This window comes from Camelus dromedarius, chromosome 4, assembly GCF_036321535.1.
Source record: "Camelus dromedarius isolate mCamDro1 chromosome 4, mCamDro1.pat, whole genome shotgun sequence".
Lineage (NCBI taxonomy): Eukaryota > Metazoa > Chordata > Mammalia > Artiodactyla > Camelidae > Camelus > Camelus dromedarius.
The window spans coordinates 43,744,646-43,760,139 of NC_087439.1; the positions used below are offsets into that span (position 1 = coordinate 43,744,646).

Below are 15,494 nucleotides of genomic sequence, written 5' to 3' on the forward strand. Positions count from 1 at the left end.
TATCAAAACTTATTCTCTTTGTTTCTTTCTCAAGTACTTTTTTCGCATCTATTTAGCCTTATCTAAGTTAGAAATATGTCAATACCTGCCTACAATATGTGTTTCCTTAATATTCTTTACCAACTAGGGCTAAAGCTACCAACAACTGAATTTAAATATCTCTGTAGAGCTCATACCTGTGAATCTGACCATTTCTGTGTAGATAATCTAAGCCTTCCAAAACCTCTTTAAGGATCGTCGCTATTATTGCCTCTTCCAGAACGCCGTTCTTATGTTCTCCCCGATTGACGATGTATTTTATGATGTCCAACATCGAACCTAAGCGGACAGACAGAAGACTTGAACAACTGTATAAGCACCTTCATGATCTTTCCAGAATAGGGCTCCCTATTTAGAAAACCAAATGAGAACATCAAAATATGTTTCTTACTTATTTAACACAAATCTTCCCAAAGTATACCAACAATTGCACAGCAGCCTGTGATCAGAAACACTAAACCCAAGTTTGCAAGCACACTTCCAGCTGAACTTAATGAGAGGGATTCTGGGTCAGGAACCAGAAGACTGTGCACAGCCACTTCAGTTAGTCCCCTTTCCCTAGATATAAAATCGGTTACAGATTAAAAGGGGGGTTCAGGATGTCTGAACTAAAAAAGGAAGGAACAGGAGGCCAGGAGAAAAGACAGCAGGGAACTGCTGAGAGAAACATACCTCTTCCCTAACCTCTAAGACACAGGTGTGGGGAGAGGAAAAAAAGCATGTTGTCTCTAGACCCCCGCTCATCACCAGAGATGTCTTTCTGTGACTCCAGGCAATCTTCGCTTGCATTTACTTGATGCGTGATGTACTGACTTTTATAGTAAAGAAATAAATATACATGACTTTGTTACCATAAACAGATTAGTATCCTTGGCACTGCGAATTCATGTTTCAACACATGTTAATTAATATTCCAAGCCTCCCGGTCATTTTAAGAGACATAATTATGGGGGGGGGGGGGGGGTCAGCATTGCTGAAGAGTTAACAAATAGCTTACTTCAGGACCTGAATTTGGCTCCGGGCTCTCTCTTACTAAGAGGATTGTGTTTCCCCATCAGAGATTATTATTACACCAGACTAGCTGCTCACTCCTCATTAAGAGATTTGATGTGATAAAATGGTATAGAAAGAAACAAATGCATATTTTTCCCCTCAGAGAGAAACAAAACATCTCTCTATTCATTGACTCTTGAACTTTTGGATCATTTAGAAAAAGACACTTTCAGAAACATTTTATTTTTATCTTATAAGGAAGGATGCACCGTAGCAGGCACTTACGCATTTCTGCTGAAAGAAAAGTGAGGAGGCCACATCTGCCCACATTTCCCCTCACCTGTGGAAACCTGTTTAAAACCTGTTTCTCTGACCTAAAGCCCAGGGAGACTAAACTGGATTGTTTTAAAAAGACAATGAAATTTTCTATCCAGTCCTTAGGAAAGGGCATGGGGGAGGTTTTCAAGCTTAGAAAAGGTTAATTGGGATAAAAATAAAGACGGGAAGTAAAATCCTCAGCTTGAGCAGAGGTAGTGGGGACTAGCCAGGGTCCCAGGTGCCCAGAATCTCTCTTTTCCTTGGAGTGAGTGGACCCCCCCCCCCAAGGAGAGACTAGGTTAAAATCATCTTCTTAATAAAGCGCTGTCCTCAGCAGAACCAAGAAGCAGCCCTGATACGCAACACTGCAATCGGCTCCAATCGGCTTGCTTTTTCTTTTTTCCTCCCATTCCTCTTTCCCTTTCTAATTAAAAACCAGATGCAGCACTCAAGGATGCCTAACAGGATGGACAAGATGGGGAACAGAACCGAACTAAGCTCTCTCAGGCTCAGCACTGAGACCTACACAAGCAGACCCGCGGCGATCTCACTGCCCTCCTCATCTCCTTGCTGGGCCTCTGCTGGGCCCAAGACAGTTTCTCTTTAAAAAAAAAAAAAAAAAGGCTCCCTGACTCAGCCTTGGCTGAACTGGGTCTGCAGATAGAAACGAGCTCTACAATATAAACTCTGCTCCTCCAGCTCTGGCTTCGTCCAGGCACCACAAAACGTTCTCCTCCACTCCTAAACCATACTGCATGCCTCAGAAAGCTGATATCCAGGCGGTGACGCCCTGCAAAGAGAACACACGGGAGACGCGGTGGTGCCGGTGGTGCCGGGCGCGGCAATGGAATCACTTGGGCTGCCTCAGCTCCAGTGCTCGGGTCTGCAAGATGCAGTGACGATACTGGGAGCACAGCATAGCTTTTTAGCATGTCCTACAGCCACAAACCCGAGCACCAACAGTAACTTGGTGCATGGCCTTGGGCAAGATGCTTAACTCTCTCGAGCACTTCCTGAAAAACGAGGATGAGGACACCTGCCATTCAAGGGTGCTGTCCAGATTACCTGAAATAAGGTCACTAAATTGCCGGGTACTAGATCCAGCTAAGGAGCAACTGTTCAAGAAAATTAACAGTTATCATGATCCTTCCCTACCAGTCAGTCACATTAAAAGATTCAAGGAAATAAAATATAGGAATGGGAAAGGGCCTTACAAGTTAAATTGCCCACGGTTTCTATAACGTCAGTGATTTGAGGCTAGAGAGGTAATTACTTCCCCTCGCCATGTGCTTTCAATCACGAGGTCCACAATCAGAAACCCCACTGTCCAGTACCATAGCCACCAGCCACCTTTGGTTATTTAAATATAAGCTAATTAAAATTAAACAGAAATTCAGTCCCTTGGTAACACAAGCTACATGTCAAGTGCTCCAGATCCCCATGTAACTAGCAAAAACTGGACAGCACAGCTACAGAGCATTCCCATCACCACCGACTTTTCACAAAGAGCACTGAAACAACTCATTGTATGGCCAGGTGCTAACCACTTAAATAATGTTAAGAATGAAGGCTGTAAAGAGGAAGGACTGGGGAAGTTTTTGGAAGAGTTAGGGCTGGCTGCAGACAGGATGGGGCCTTTCAGGACTTGAGCACACGGAGAAGGACAGACAGACACCCAGAGCAGCACCAGTGATGGCACAGAGACATCAGAGGGCAGAAGGCCTTCAGGGAGTCTCACCCACACCTAGAAGGCTGGGGCAGAAGAGGACACAGATCCTCCAGGAGTTAACCTGAGTTACGAAGGGCTTTGAATAGCGGTCTGAAGAAGTCTGGACTTACTCTCTCGACAAATAACAAACCACGCAAAACTTTCAAGTTCAGGAGTAAGGGGATCAAATAGAAAGTCTTGTTCAATATGCTGACTTGCACAAAAGGAAAAATAAAAAAACCAAGCAAACAAACAACAACGACGAAACCCACTTACCTCCACTTAGTAATTTCATGACCAGCCAAAGTTCATCTTTCACCACAAAAGAGGTGTAATAGGTCACTACGTTGGGATGGCTGCACTGACTCATGGCTTGAATTTCTTTCTATAAAAAAAAGCAAAACATGACACAGTTCCATCGGTTGGAAATCAGGAAGCAGAACACAAATGAACCACATTTGAGTGGCTGGATGACTTTCCTACTTAAAGGCACACCTAAGGGGGGCTGGCCTAAACCCCTACTTCAAGGAAACCACATGAGAGCTAACTCTCTCACCCTCATTATCAACTTGCCAGAATGAGGAAGGCCAGCCACAGGACAGAGGAGCTCAGATAAGCACATGGCCCAGATAACCCCTAATCCTACTCTGCCAGCCCCACAATATGCGATGAATGTGTCCCACCTGAACCAAAGGCTTCAACAGAGAGATAAAAAGGTTGGTGAGCTGTTAGGAAATCTGGGTCCTGGTGCCAACCTGAACTTTAGTGGTTCTTAGCTCCCCTCTCTTCCAAAAAAGGACAAAATTATTTCTGCGTCTCAGAACTTCTGTGATGGCAAATGAAAAAATACATATAAAAATGCTGGAGTATCATTTCCCCAACTATCTTCCCCAATGATACTCCATCCAAGAAAAAGAAAGGTAGGGGTGGGAGCGGCAGCTGGTAAAACAAAATAAGCTGGGGAAAGAAACATCAGATATCGTATCTCACTTTATTTTTTTTTTAAACTTTGTTTTTTTTTTTAAAGTTTTTTCCTTTGTGGGGAGGTAATTAGGTTTATTTATTTACTTTTAGAGGAGGTACTAGAGACTGGACCCAGGACTCTGTGCACGCTAAATATGCGTTCTACCACTTGAGCTATACCCTCCCCTCTTACATCTCACTTTAGAAGAGTCTTGGGGAACATTAGTACTGTCAAAGGCTCTGAGAAGTACTGCAATAGAGAAACTGTCATAGTTGAACCCATACCAACAATGCAAGAAAATAATGCTTTGTCTGTCACAGTTTAGAAAACATCACTGGCAGAGAAAAAAAGTTTTACCAGAAGACAAAACAACAAAGCTTTGAAATCAAACAAATGGGCAACCTCAATAAGCCACATTTTTTCTGCAATATTCAAGTTCATGTTGGTTTTAGTTTGCTGTTTTAAGTTACTGCCAGATGACTCCTATAAAACTTCACTCGAATGCTGACCCTCAATCAAAGGCACCAGACCAGTATAACTCACTTTCAAGGTGCTGACCAAAAGCCACAAGAATAACCTAAGTCATCACAGAAACCTCATTAATACTGCTATGTGTTTCCAATGAAATAAAAGAGTATTTATGCATCCTATAAATATTTGCAAGAATGAGTCTCTAGTTAACTTAGAGCTAACTTAAAGTTGTCAACCAAATTGGAATATTCCAATTTGGGCTGCTATCTCTGCATATCCAGTACCACTTAATTCTCAAATTATGAAGAAGACACTACATTTCAGATAACCTGGTCTAAATATGGTGACACGTCACACATACATGTGCCTTAATATACATGTTTATTTAAGTGCTTTTTACCACAGGTACATTCCTAAGAAAAATCCCTAATTTTTCTATTTTCCTTTCGTCATATAACAACACTTGCCCTTCATCATTTTCCTCATCCATTTAACTGGTTACAGGCTTTCTAAATCTAGCACTTTTCAATTCAGCAACTGCCATCCTTTGAACAAGATCTGAAACCTGAGGTCCAGTTTCCATCTGTTTCTGGTGTTAGGTTTTGATACCGTAAGATGCTTCTGAAGGGGACGTGGAACACTGCCCAGGCATTCCTATTTCAAGCCACAGCATCTGCTCGTTGTGGGGACGGCCCACTTTGAAGGCCTGCAGCTTTAGGTAGGGTCCAGTTGACACAGAGGCCCCGCTGCTCACAGGAATGAGAATAACGTTTGAGAGTGTGTGTGTGCCACATTCTCACCATTTTCTAGTCAATGTGCACAAACGCCTCTCTGGCTTTCTAATACCCAACTTTCCCATCGTTAAAGCATACAGTTAACCAGTGCTCATATGAAAGGAAATTCTTTTGCATGGAGGCAGAGTTGGGTCAGGGTCTGGAAAAACTATTTTTTTTTTAGCCCTTTGCTTTTAGATGGCTGGTATCACTTCCTACCCAGAAGATCAGGTTCTCTGACATCGTAGTGAGCAACTCTGTGTGTGTGTGGGGGCGGGGGGAGATAAACTCTTGTAACTAACCCATGGAGAAACTGTCCTAGAGACCCTATGGATATAACTTATCAAATCCTATTCTTTCAAAATTCGGGGATTTAGAGGTACCAGCTGGGTATTTAAAGGTGTTGAGCACTTAAAAGAAAGAAAAAAAAGAAGAAGAGCCACAGATACCACCCCTACTAACACAGATCAAAGAAGAGGTGGCCCTGAGACCAGACATGCATCAGTCTGACCCCTCAGGATGGCACTGCACTCCCTCCTGCTGGGCTGGGGGCCCACCCTGTCCCACACCAGCCATTTTACTACACAACCTCTCAAGCGGTAGAGCCTCCAATGTGTGAAGACATGATGAAACTCGCCTTGGGGATAAACAATGGTCACTCTGCCTTGTGATGTGACCTGTGCTAACTATCATTAAACCCCTCATACTGAGTAATATTTCCATAAATGGGATAGAAATACACCTTTAAAAAGGAAGAAAGAGGTGTTCTGGCCTACCCAACCCTTAATTTAGTCTATATATAAACCTGTTGCTGAGTTGCCTTTTTGAGGTACAAAATGTATACACTGCTGACCCCTGAACAACACGGTAGTAGGGGTGCCCACCCTCCGTGTAGTCGAAAATCTGCCCTCAGTATCCAAGCTTTGGCTGCTCCGTATGCAAAATTCTGCACCCTTGGATTCAACCAACCACAATCCTGCAGTATTACAGTATTTATTACTGAAAAAAATTCACATATAAGGGGACCTCCACAGTTCAAACCCATGTTGTTCAAGGGTCAACCGCATTTCTACTTCTACTTTGGTCTGAATGTTTGTGTCCCACAAAATTCCTAAGTTGATGGCATCAGGAGGCGGGACTTTTGGGAGGCCATCAGGTCACGAGCCTTCATGAATGAGATTAGTGCCCTCATAGAACAGACCCCAGAGAGCCAGCTCCCCCTTCTGCCACACGAGGAGGCAGTGAGAAGTCTGCAGCCTGGAAGAGCGCCCCCTCCCAACCATGCTGGCACGCTGGCCTCAGACTCCCAGGCTCTAGAACTGTGGGAAGTAAGTTTCTATTGTTTATAAGCCATGCCACCTGTGGCATTTCTGTTCTAGCAACCTGGACAGATTAAGACAAATTTATATATTTTTTATACTTTGAAAAATATAACTGTCTCTTGAATCAAATATTCTTTCCACAGAACTACTCCCCCCACTTCCTTTTAACACAGTGATGATGGCTGCTATTGGAATCCTTCCTCGGTCACAATCCATCAACTAAATTAAGCTTTTCCCAGTGCCCCAACTTCACTCATATGGATAGGCAAAGCCATTTATACCCAAACATACTAGCCCTAAAAGTGACAGAAGTATCACCCAAAGATGAGTAAATGGATTTTTTTTAAAAAACCTTTCTATCCAATTCTTCCTACAGAATGAATGGGTTCCAATACTCTATTCCCTCAGTTAGGACACAATCCACAGAAGATGCGTGATTTAGAGCACTGCGTCTCACACTTGAATACGCACACAGATCACCCGTGGACCTTGTGAAAATGCAGATTCTGATCCAGTAGGTCCGGAGTGGGGCCTGAGAGTCCACATTTCTAAGGGGCTTCCCGCTGATGCTGATGCTTTGGGTCCAGAAACCAGATTCCGAGCGGCAGAGTGGCAGAAGGCAGGCAGAGGCACTGGGTGGGTGGAGGGGGTGTGAGAGGAAGGAGCACGGGAGGCTGGCGGCAGCGAAGGTACCAGGGTTGGAAGCTGTAGGAGAGCCGGCCTGGCAGCACCGCCTCGCTGAGTGAGCCCTCGCGAGAGGGGCAGGAAGCAAAGCTGGAAATCCAGGGGACTGTGGGATTAAAGCAGTTTGAATTTCACAACTACAGGAAAGGGTAAAGAAATCAAAAGGAGAGAAAACCATGAAGTCAATGTAGGAAGAACTCACAGGGCCCTGAAATCCAGGCAACACATTTGCCAAAACTGTAGTCAAGGGATCTAACACGAGGGCTCCCTTGGAAGTCTAGCGAAATGAGACCTGGACACGGCGTCAAATGCCAGACCAAGCTACGGCACTGAGCTCGACGCTCCCTGTGACTTGGAGAGCTGGGTCTGCCCCTGCAGCTTCATCTGAAACACAGCACAAGTGACATTTCCCAAGAGTGGGAAAACCAACCTAAAATGGGGTAGCAATTAAAAGGCCTTTCCATCTGCTATGACTGAAGCGGCAGCCACAGCAGCATCTCTGCCGGAAGAGATGTGGGCGGCGGGCCGATCAAAGAGGGACACCCACACACTGCTGCTGGGCCAGCCCGATGGATCCGCCGAAACAGGGCATGTCGCAGGCCTCTGATAGGGACAAACTAGGTTTGGTGGGGGACACAAAAACATGAAGGGTCCCACCCTGGAAATATGGGCTGGGAGGGAAAAACTGCCCCCCAAAATCCCAAGAAACTGGAAAACTTTTAATTTAAAAAAAAAAAAACCTGTGTTTAAATATAATGGGCAATTTTCTAATATTGCTATATGGCCTTTGTCCCACCCACCCCCCAAATTTTTTTTCTGTTAATATTACTGAGAATAAGCAGGAACCATGAGGAACAGGGCTGTAACCCAGCAGCAACCACTTAAGAAGGGCTGTCCTCTAAGACACAGCTGGTTTTGAAGCTGAACTTTGCCACTGACCACAGCTTGATTACCTGGGCGGGCCATCCAGCATCTCTGAGCCTCAGTATCCTTTTCTGTAAAACGAGCTTGATAATGCCATCTACAGAGGTTGTGGAATAAGCAAAATTATGTCTATGTAACTCCTTGTAGGAGGCTGAGCACATAACACGAAGGTTGAAAGCCAGTCTCCTAACGTCTCAGTTCCTCCTGTGCATGTGAGTATCCCCCACCATGATCACTAACTCAAGTGTCCCAAGTTCCAAACCAAGCCTCAAAGGCACGGAGACAGACCTTGGCAGCAGCACTCACCTTGGCCTAGAGAACCGTCACGTGAGGAACGCACTCCATGCCCTGCTGGCTCAAGGTGTGTCCTGTGACATGTGTCTAGGTCACTGGGCCCAGACTTTTTCACTTCATTCCTGACTCTACATTGTCCCCTCCCATGTTTTTCTTAATTATTTCACCCTGTGTTTAATTCAGCCTACCTTGTCATATTTCATGTATCCCAGTGTACTGCCTCAAATGCTCTGGGGTAAGAAGTCTAAAGACACATTTATGCAAAGCTTTCCAAGCAAAGAGAAACAAGGAAGAGTCTAAAGATGAAAGAATTAGGAAAAAGCGAAAGCCTAGTTTCTTTGGTCCCTGAGACCATGAGATTCACAAAGCGCTGAAAGGAACGAGATGTCATCACTGAAGAACAGTTTAGATGGATCCTGAATTCAAAATGGTAAACCGTACTTACCCAAATTAGCATATTTTCACAACTTAGCTTAAACCCTAAGTCACTTCTTCTTTATCTAATATTGGTGGCAAAATATCCTACTCAGCCATAGTTAAGAAATCAAACCCTCCTAGGCTCCAATGTTACATGTAGTCAAGTGGGAGGAGATGCTATTTCTAACTTTATTCTAAAGCAGTGGTTCTCAACCTTGGCTGCACAAACTGCCGAAGGGAGCTTTAAAAAATATCAATGCCTGGATCGCAGCCCCAGAGATGCTGATGGAAATCAGTTTAGGGTACAGCCTGGGAATGAGAGTTTTCAAAAGCTCCCCTGTGATTCTGATGGGCAGCATGGTTGAGAAGCACTGCTTCCAAGCTAAGCACTGAGACGGTAAATTCTTTCAGTGAAATCCCGAGAGAAAGAAACATGGGCCTCCCAAGCACATCTCCACATGGCAGCTTAATCTGGAAAGAAAAAATAAATCTATGACCTACAAATGCTACCAAGTGAAGCATTTATTTCCAAATGCAAGACATAACCCTGTATTTCTTTTAAATGTATGCCATCTCCTCCAAGCATCTGAAGAATTCCTTAAATGATAAGAGGGTAACCGTGTTAGTTAAAGACATTTTCCAGAAAGTCCTTTCCAGCTGGCACTTTCATAACATCGGCATCATTATGAAGGGCAACCTCATCAATATTCGTAAGTAACCCAATACTGGGTGTAGCAAATTTTTTACCCCAAAAACTCAATATTTCAAATGTCAGCCAACAAAATGGAAGAAAAAGATTGGCAAAGCTTTTATAAGAGCGATGCTTTTTTTTTTTTTTTGGACTGTCATTTTCAATCAGGAAAAAAGTCATTCTGAGATTTTTTTTAATTATAAAAAATTATATGCCACATATGCAGCACATTCCTGCCTCTTAGAATGAGTACCAGTAAGAATAAAAAACCTACCCAAGATAGAGATAAGTCAAATATTCTGACCTGTATTATTTACAAAGAATCAATGTCCCTTGTATGAAAAAATTACAATAGTTTTGTAATTATTTTCATATAATTTGGTATCCGTGTTTATCCAAGCACAGCTCAAATGAAGGCAGGGTTAGATGCGGGGAAAATCAAGATATTCTGAAGACAGGTAAACATTTGTTAGAAATTAGGAAAAGGGAAGCATCAATTTTGTAATAGGCTTAATCAGTGTTTGTGGAGAAGTACTTAAAACTCAAGAGAGCAGTTTAAAAGGTAAAGAATCACGGGAGCTGGAGGTCTGGAAGTCAGCAGAGAATCACAATGGGTAAATATCTACTTCGGACAGAACAGAATATCCATCCCAGGGTGTATCTGCTTGGTTATGACGTCACAAAGATGGGGGCATTCTGCAAAAACTGATCTCAAAAAAAAAAACTAAAAAACAATTTTGCTTGGAAATGAAGAAGTTGCTAGAATAGTTTGATGGAATAGTATTTTCACGAAAAGAAAAAGAGGAGAGAAAGCAAGGGATAAAGGACTGATGCTGAAGTCCCACAAGCAAACTCAGTGGGGAAGAGTCATTTTCTTCCAGCGCTGGCTAAGAAAGTTCTTCGGCAGACAGTGACAAGGATGCCGACGGGCATCAGGAATCTGAATCAGGCTCAGCTATCCACAACCGCTGTATGGTCATTTACTCGTCTGTGATTGGGAGTGCTAGAGAAAGTGAAGTCGAAGACTTCATCAAAACAGAAACGCAGAGAATCTTTCTTGCCAGCCAATTTATGCTGTGGGAAACCTCCAGGCCAACTTGCAGCACTGCTGCTATATTTGGCTGCATCACCAAAGGATGAGAATGTGAGGCGAAACGTGTCTTTCTTTTTTACGGCCTCCCCTGCCCCACACGTGGCTACCGTATGCAGTCTGGGGTTCTGCTGGGGGACCACCCTCCTGCAAAAATGGGAGAAACCTACCCCCCAAGCACTCTCCAGCCTTCCCCTTGAGTGCTTCCAAGACCTCCTTTATCAGAAGCAGATTAATTACCTGTGGAAATAACCAAGCCAAGCTAACAAAGATTATAACATAGGAAAACCATTTGCCTCAACCAAGCAACATTTTCCATTAAGTGCAAAAGTGAAGTATTAAAAAAAAAAAAGGAGATGTAACTGAAGTTGCATTCACTCTGGGAAGGTTTTCCCCACTTTCTTCTACTCTGAAAATGAGCGTGTGCTGGGTCTCTTTGTCATCGAGCACACGTAAGTCCAGAAACCTGCATGTCCTTATAATGTTCATTTCTGATTACTTTTTGAAAAAAAAAAAGATGCTGAACATTTTAGCAAGCCATTTCTAACAAATGTGTAAGAATATTTAAAAGTATATTCAATTCGTATATTTAATTATTATCTCAATCAACTATGACATAACTTTTAAATTTAATGTTCTAAAAATAAAGTTGTTTTCTCAAACCAAATCATACATATTCCTAAGCTAATGTAACTTTAGAGCTGTAAGAATTATTTTGCATATATGATATTCTTTCATTTCTTAAAAATGGCATATCTTCAAATTATCCAAAAATTTCTCATGTCTAATTTTGTCCTCAATTGGACTATAGTTGGATAAACACAAACACCAAATATATGAAAACAATTACAAAGCCAAGTGGCAAAGGACAAATGACAGTATAAAATTCAGTACTTGAGACTAAAATGACCAAAATAGTACTACACTCAGCAAAGCAGGCTTGCATTTTAATGTTATGCCCTTGGTATGAAAGATCTACAAGAAACAACCAAATGTAATTTGTTACCACATATGATCAGGGATGAGCTGGGATACAAATAATTGAGTTACTAATCAGAAAGTCCTTTAGCTCAAAAAGAATGGAAAATACTTCAATTGCTACAGCAGAGAAACCATACATACACTAGAGCTTCCAGCTTTTTAAGCTGACATCCTCAAGCTGGTAAAATTTTTTCCTACAATAAACAAGATTTGCAGAAGTATTAACACAATTACAGAGATTAGATTAAAAAGCACACAAAAAAAGTTGTCTTTAATTTTTAAAAACCTCAATTAAAGGGGGAGGAAAAAGACCTTCTGATTAGAGGAACTGCTCAGAGGCCCCCAAATATTGTAATTTAACTTAAAAGGATGAGAGAAGTGTGTGTCAGATAACAGGAGATAACTAGTCTCTCAAATGACCATTAGGCAAAGTAAGTATCTAGAGTTTTATTCTCAAGATAACCTACAAATTGTTGGTAATTCATTCCTCTAAAGAGATGGAAGGAAAGTGTGGGAGGGGAGAACAGGGAAGGAGCAGGGGGAGAGAAGGGGGAGCAGGGGGAGAGAAGGGGGAGCAGGGGGAGAGAAGGGGGAGCAGGGGGAGAGAAGGGAGAGCAGGGAGAGAACCCAAGATCAAGAGAAATGAGGAAGGGGGGAGGGGACAGCTCAGTGGTACAGCATGTGCTTACCACGCACGAGGTCCTGGGTTCCATCCCCAGCACCTCCATTAAAAATAATAATAAATTAATAAATAAATGAACCTAATTACCACCCTTCTAAAAAACCACAAATTTAAAAAAAAAATTTTAAGAGCAATAAGGAATAATCAATGAAGTACCACTATAGCAGAAAACAAACTGAGAGCAGGGCAGTATTCTGAGGAAAGCAAGTGCTAGATTGCCTTACGAATACTGTCAGTGGGACATAGCAAAATATCTCTATAAAGATGACACAGGAAGAGAAGGGCAAATGCCAGAATTTTCTAGTTAAAGGCTGAGAAACTTTTTCATTCTGTACATAGGTGAAACACACGGCACACTGTGTACTGAAATCTACGAATTTACAGTGATTTTTTTTATCGTTATACTGCAATACTGGAGTGACTTGACAGTCCCCCGAATCACAAAGCATAATTTACTAGTAATTAGTGTTGTTGTTCAAGTGGTTTGACGTGGGGATTTCATTAAAATAGTTAAATTTTTAAATATAAAGAATCATAAAACTTTGGTGATGAAAAAACATTTTTGCCTTCGTGTATAATTCCTTATTGAACAAGTGAGGGGACTAAGAACCAGAGCGGAAAGTGATTCACCCAAAGTCAAGGATCCAAGCGGAGAACACAGGCCCTCTGACCCCGGAGGCAGACTCCCCTCTACCACAAGTTCTAGCATTCAATGGTACACAGTCGTTTTTGAAACAATTTTGCTCATGTTTGTCACCCATCACAAGCTAAAATATTTTAATGATCATTATTTATTACTGCAATTTTAGCAGGTATTTTCCCCCTTTTTAATAAACAAACACTGCCCAGCTCAGAGCCACGATTTTCCCTATACCTAGAGCACTCCTGCCCCTAAGAATTAAGTTTTGATGTTACTGATGTATATGAAAGAATGAGAAAATGGTACTCAGTTTTCTGTGAGTCAGTACCAAAGACAGACTAAAAATATGAGAAGCCTAGTCTACAGAAAAAAATTAAGAAGGATATGATTAGAGTCTAAAAATCATAACATCTAGTAAGGTGATGAACTGACACGTTTATCAATCCCTGGGTAAAAACCAAGAGAGAATCCTCTGGAGGCTGAAAAAAGTGGGATTTGGGATAAATGAAAGGAAGGACTGTGTCACATTTATGGAATTCACTATCACCTGGTGACAGAGACTGAAAAAGACAGATGACTTCAGAACAAGGTAATAGATTAATTCTCTACTCGTAACGAATTTTAAGGGAAGCCAAGTGTGCTCTCGAGTAGCATCCCTAATCTTTGAGGTTGACCACAAACCAGAGAACCAAGCTCTTCCAAGAAACCTCAAGGCCATCTTCAACTAGAATGTGCTAGGCTGCATGACAGTGGGTCAGACCCGCTTAGCAAGCCTTAATTCCTATTGGTAAGTAAGAACTTCTTCAATGGAGCACATATTAGAGAATGTAACCATCAATCTGCTAAACCATTTCTAGACAAATAGAGGGGGGAAGAAGTGCATAAAGATATCCCGAGCTCAAAAAAATCTCACCAACCCCCCCCCTAAAATGAAGAAACTTACTGACGCTCCACAAAAAAGAAACAGGAGCCCTCTGTTTTCCCATCACGTGTCCAGAGCCTAGCATCTAGTAGGGTTTTAATAACTATGAATTTAACATGTTCTGCTCTAAAACCATAAATATCTCCCAGAGGATGTTAAACTAATTATAATTAGGCATTTACACCACTGTGGGGTTAACAACAAATGTGGGATTAACAAATTTCAGAAATCATCAAAGTATCTTGGTTGGGATGGTTAAGAATATCGAACAGACCAGTAACCCCTTGGCTCCTGGAAAATTAACCACCAAGATCATCATACCTAGAGAGATTAGAATGTAGTTAAAGGTCAAAGTCTAAAACATATAAGAATTTTAAAGAACACATAGAAAAATAATTAGCTGAGATTGAACAGAGTAAATGCTATTCATGTGAAGCCAAGGAGTTCTAAGTTCTAGGGAGTTCTAATCTAATTGCTGTTAAAAATGAAACAAATTTTTAACGAGCATATACCTTTGTGCTCCCGTGTATACACCCAAATTTCATCCTTTTTATGGGCCTAAGCACAATGTAGAAACACAAGTGTTTACCAAATAAATGAATAAATGTATCTTAGATCTGGAACCAAGTTATCTTTGAGGAATATTACAGTACTCATTTCAGCAGTAGAAATTTTATTTAAATTACCAATTATTTAGCACCAGTGATCTCACTGAACACTTCTTCTCCTCCCTTTATTCTCAGAGAAGGTGACACTTTAATGATCACTTTGCTTCAGAAATCATTTGAATTCTTCTTCAGCCAAACCTCAAACAAATTCCACGACACAGGAAAATCTACATAGTCTACACCACAGAAAGGAGCAGAGTCTATGGCCAGTTGTCCAAAACTGTTCTGTGCCATCACATCTGACCTCCATGTGTAAAATCCACCCCACTATGGGAGTCATCACCCGGGGGGTGGGGGGGCAGGGCAGAGGAGGTGGCCGGAGGTGACACACACTCAGCAGGGGAGACAGCTATTCCAGTGGCCAGCAAATAGTTGATAGTTGTGTCTTCTATGACATAACACTCCCACAAGATAAGGATTCCAGTGGCCATTGTTTCTTATAAGAACAATGGTCTCCAGTTAACACACGGCACAGCTTGTGAAATGTTGTGGAGCACTGACCTGTAGTTAATACACACACACACTCACGGAATTAAAGGATTATTGGGATACCGGATGTCCAAACACTGCCAAAATGTGAACCCATAGAGATAATAAAAGCACGAGCAGCAGCACTATTAGAAACAGAAAGGATTACAGCAGCTTCGCGCCACACAGTCATGTGCCAAGAGCTAGGCCACAAAAGCCCGGCAACATCAGGCAGGCTGTGCTGTAAACGCCGTTTCTCTTTGCTCGCAAGGGACCTGGGAGTTGTGTGTCCTAAAGGACCACAGCCATTCTCCCCATCTCGAGCATATGAAGACATCAAAAGGTCAAAGTTCCAGGATTAAGGAAAGATCAAAGCCACACATCAATATGGCTTTTAAAATGAAAACTAGATCATTATGCACATATCCTCTACTCTGTGCATACA

The 15,494-nt window shown here is 42.1% G+C and overlaps 1 protein-coding gene and 1 long non-coding RNA gene across 2 annotated transcripts in view; both read right to left on the bottom strand.

The window, feature by feature from the left end:
• Window positions 1–15,494, bottom strand: part of STK39 (serine/threonine kinase 39) — a 250,703-nt gene that overhangs the window by 178,768 nt on the left and 56,441 nt on the right. Inside the window, exons 3-4 of the mRNA XM_031451591.2 lie at window positions 3,335–3,443; window positions 177–318 (exon numbers count right to left, since the gene is read on the bottom strand). Coding sequence (XP_031307451.2) covers window positions 177–318; window positions 3,335–3,443 — 251 coding nt within the window. The remainder of the gene's footprint in view (window positions 1–176; window positions 319–3,334; window positions 3,444–15,494) is intronic.
• LOC135321214 (uncharacterized) lies at window positions 7,060–7,529 on the bottom strand. The gene is made up of 2 exons (XR_010380779.1): window positions 7,475–7,529; window positions 7,060–7,378 (listed from the first exon to the last, which is right to left on the bottom strand). It is a non-coding gene; the product is annotated as an uncharacterized LOC135321214 (long non-coding RNA).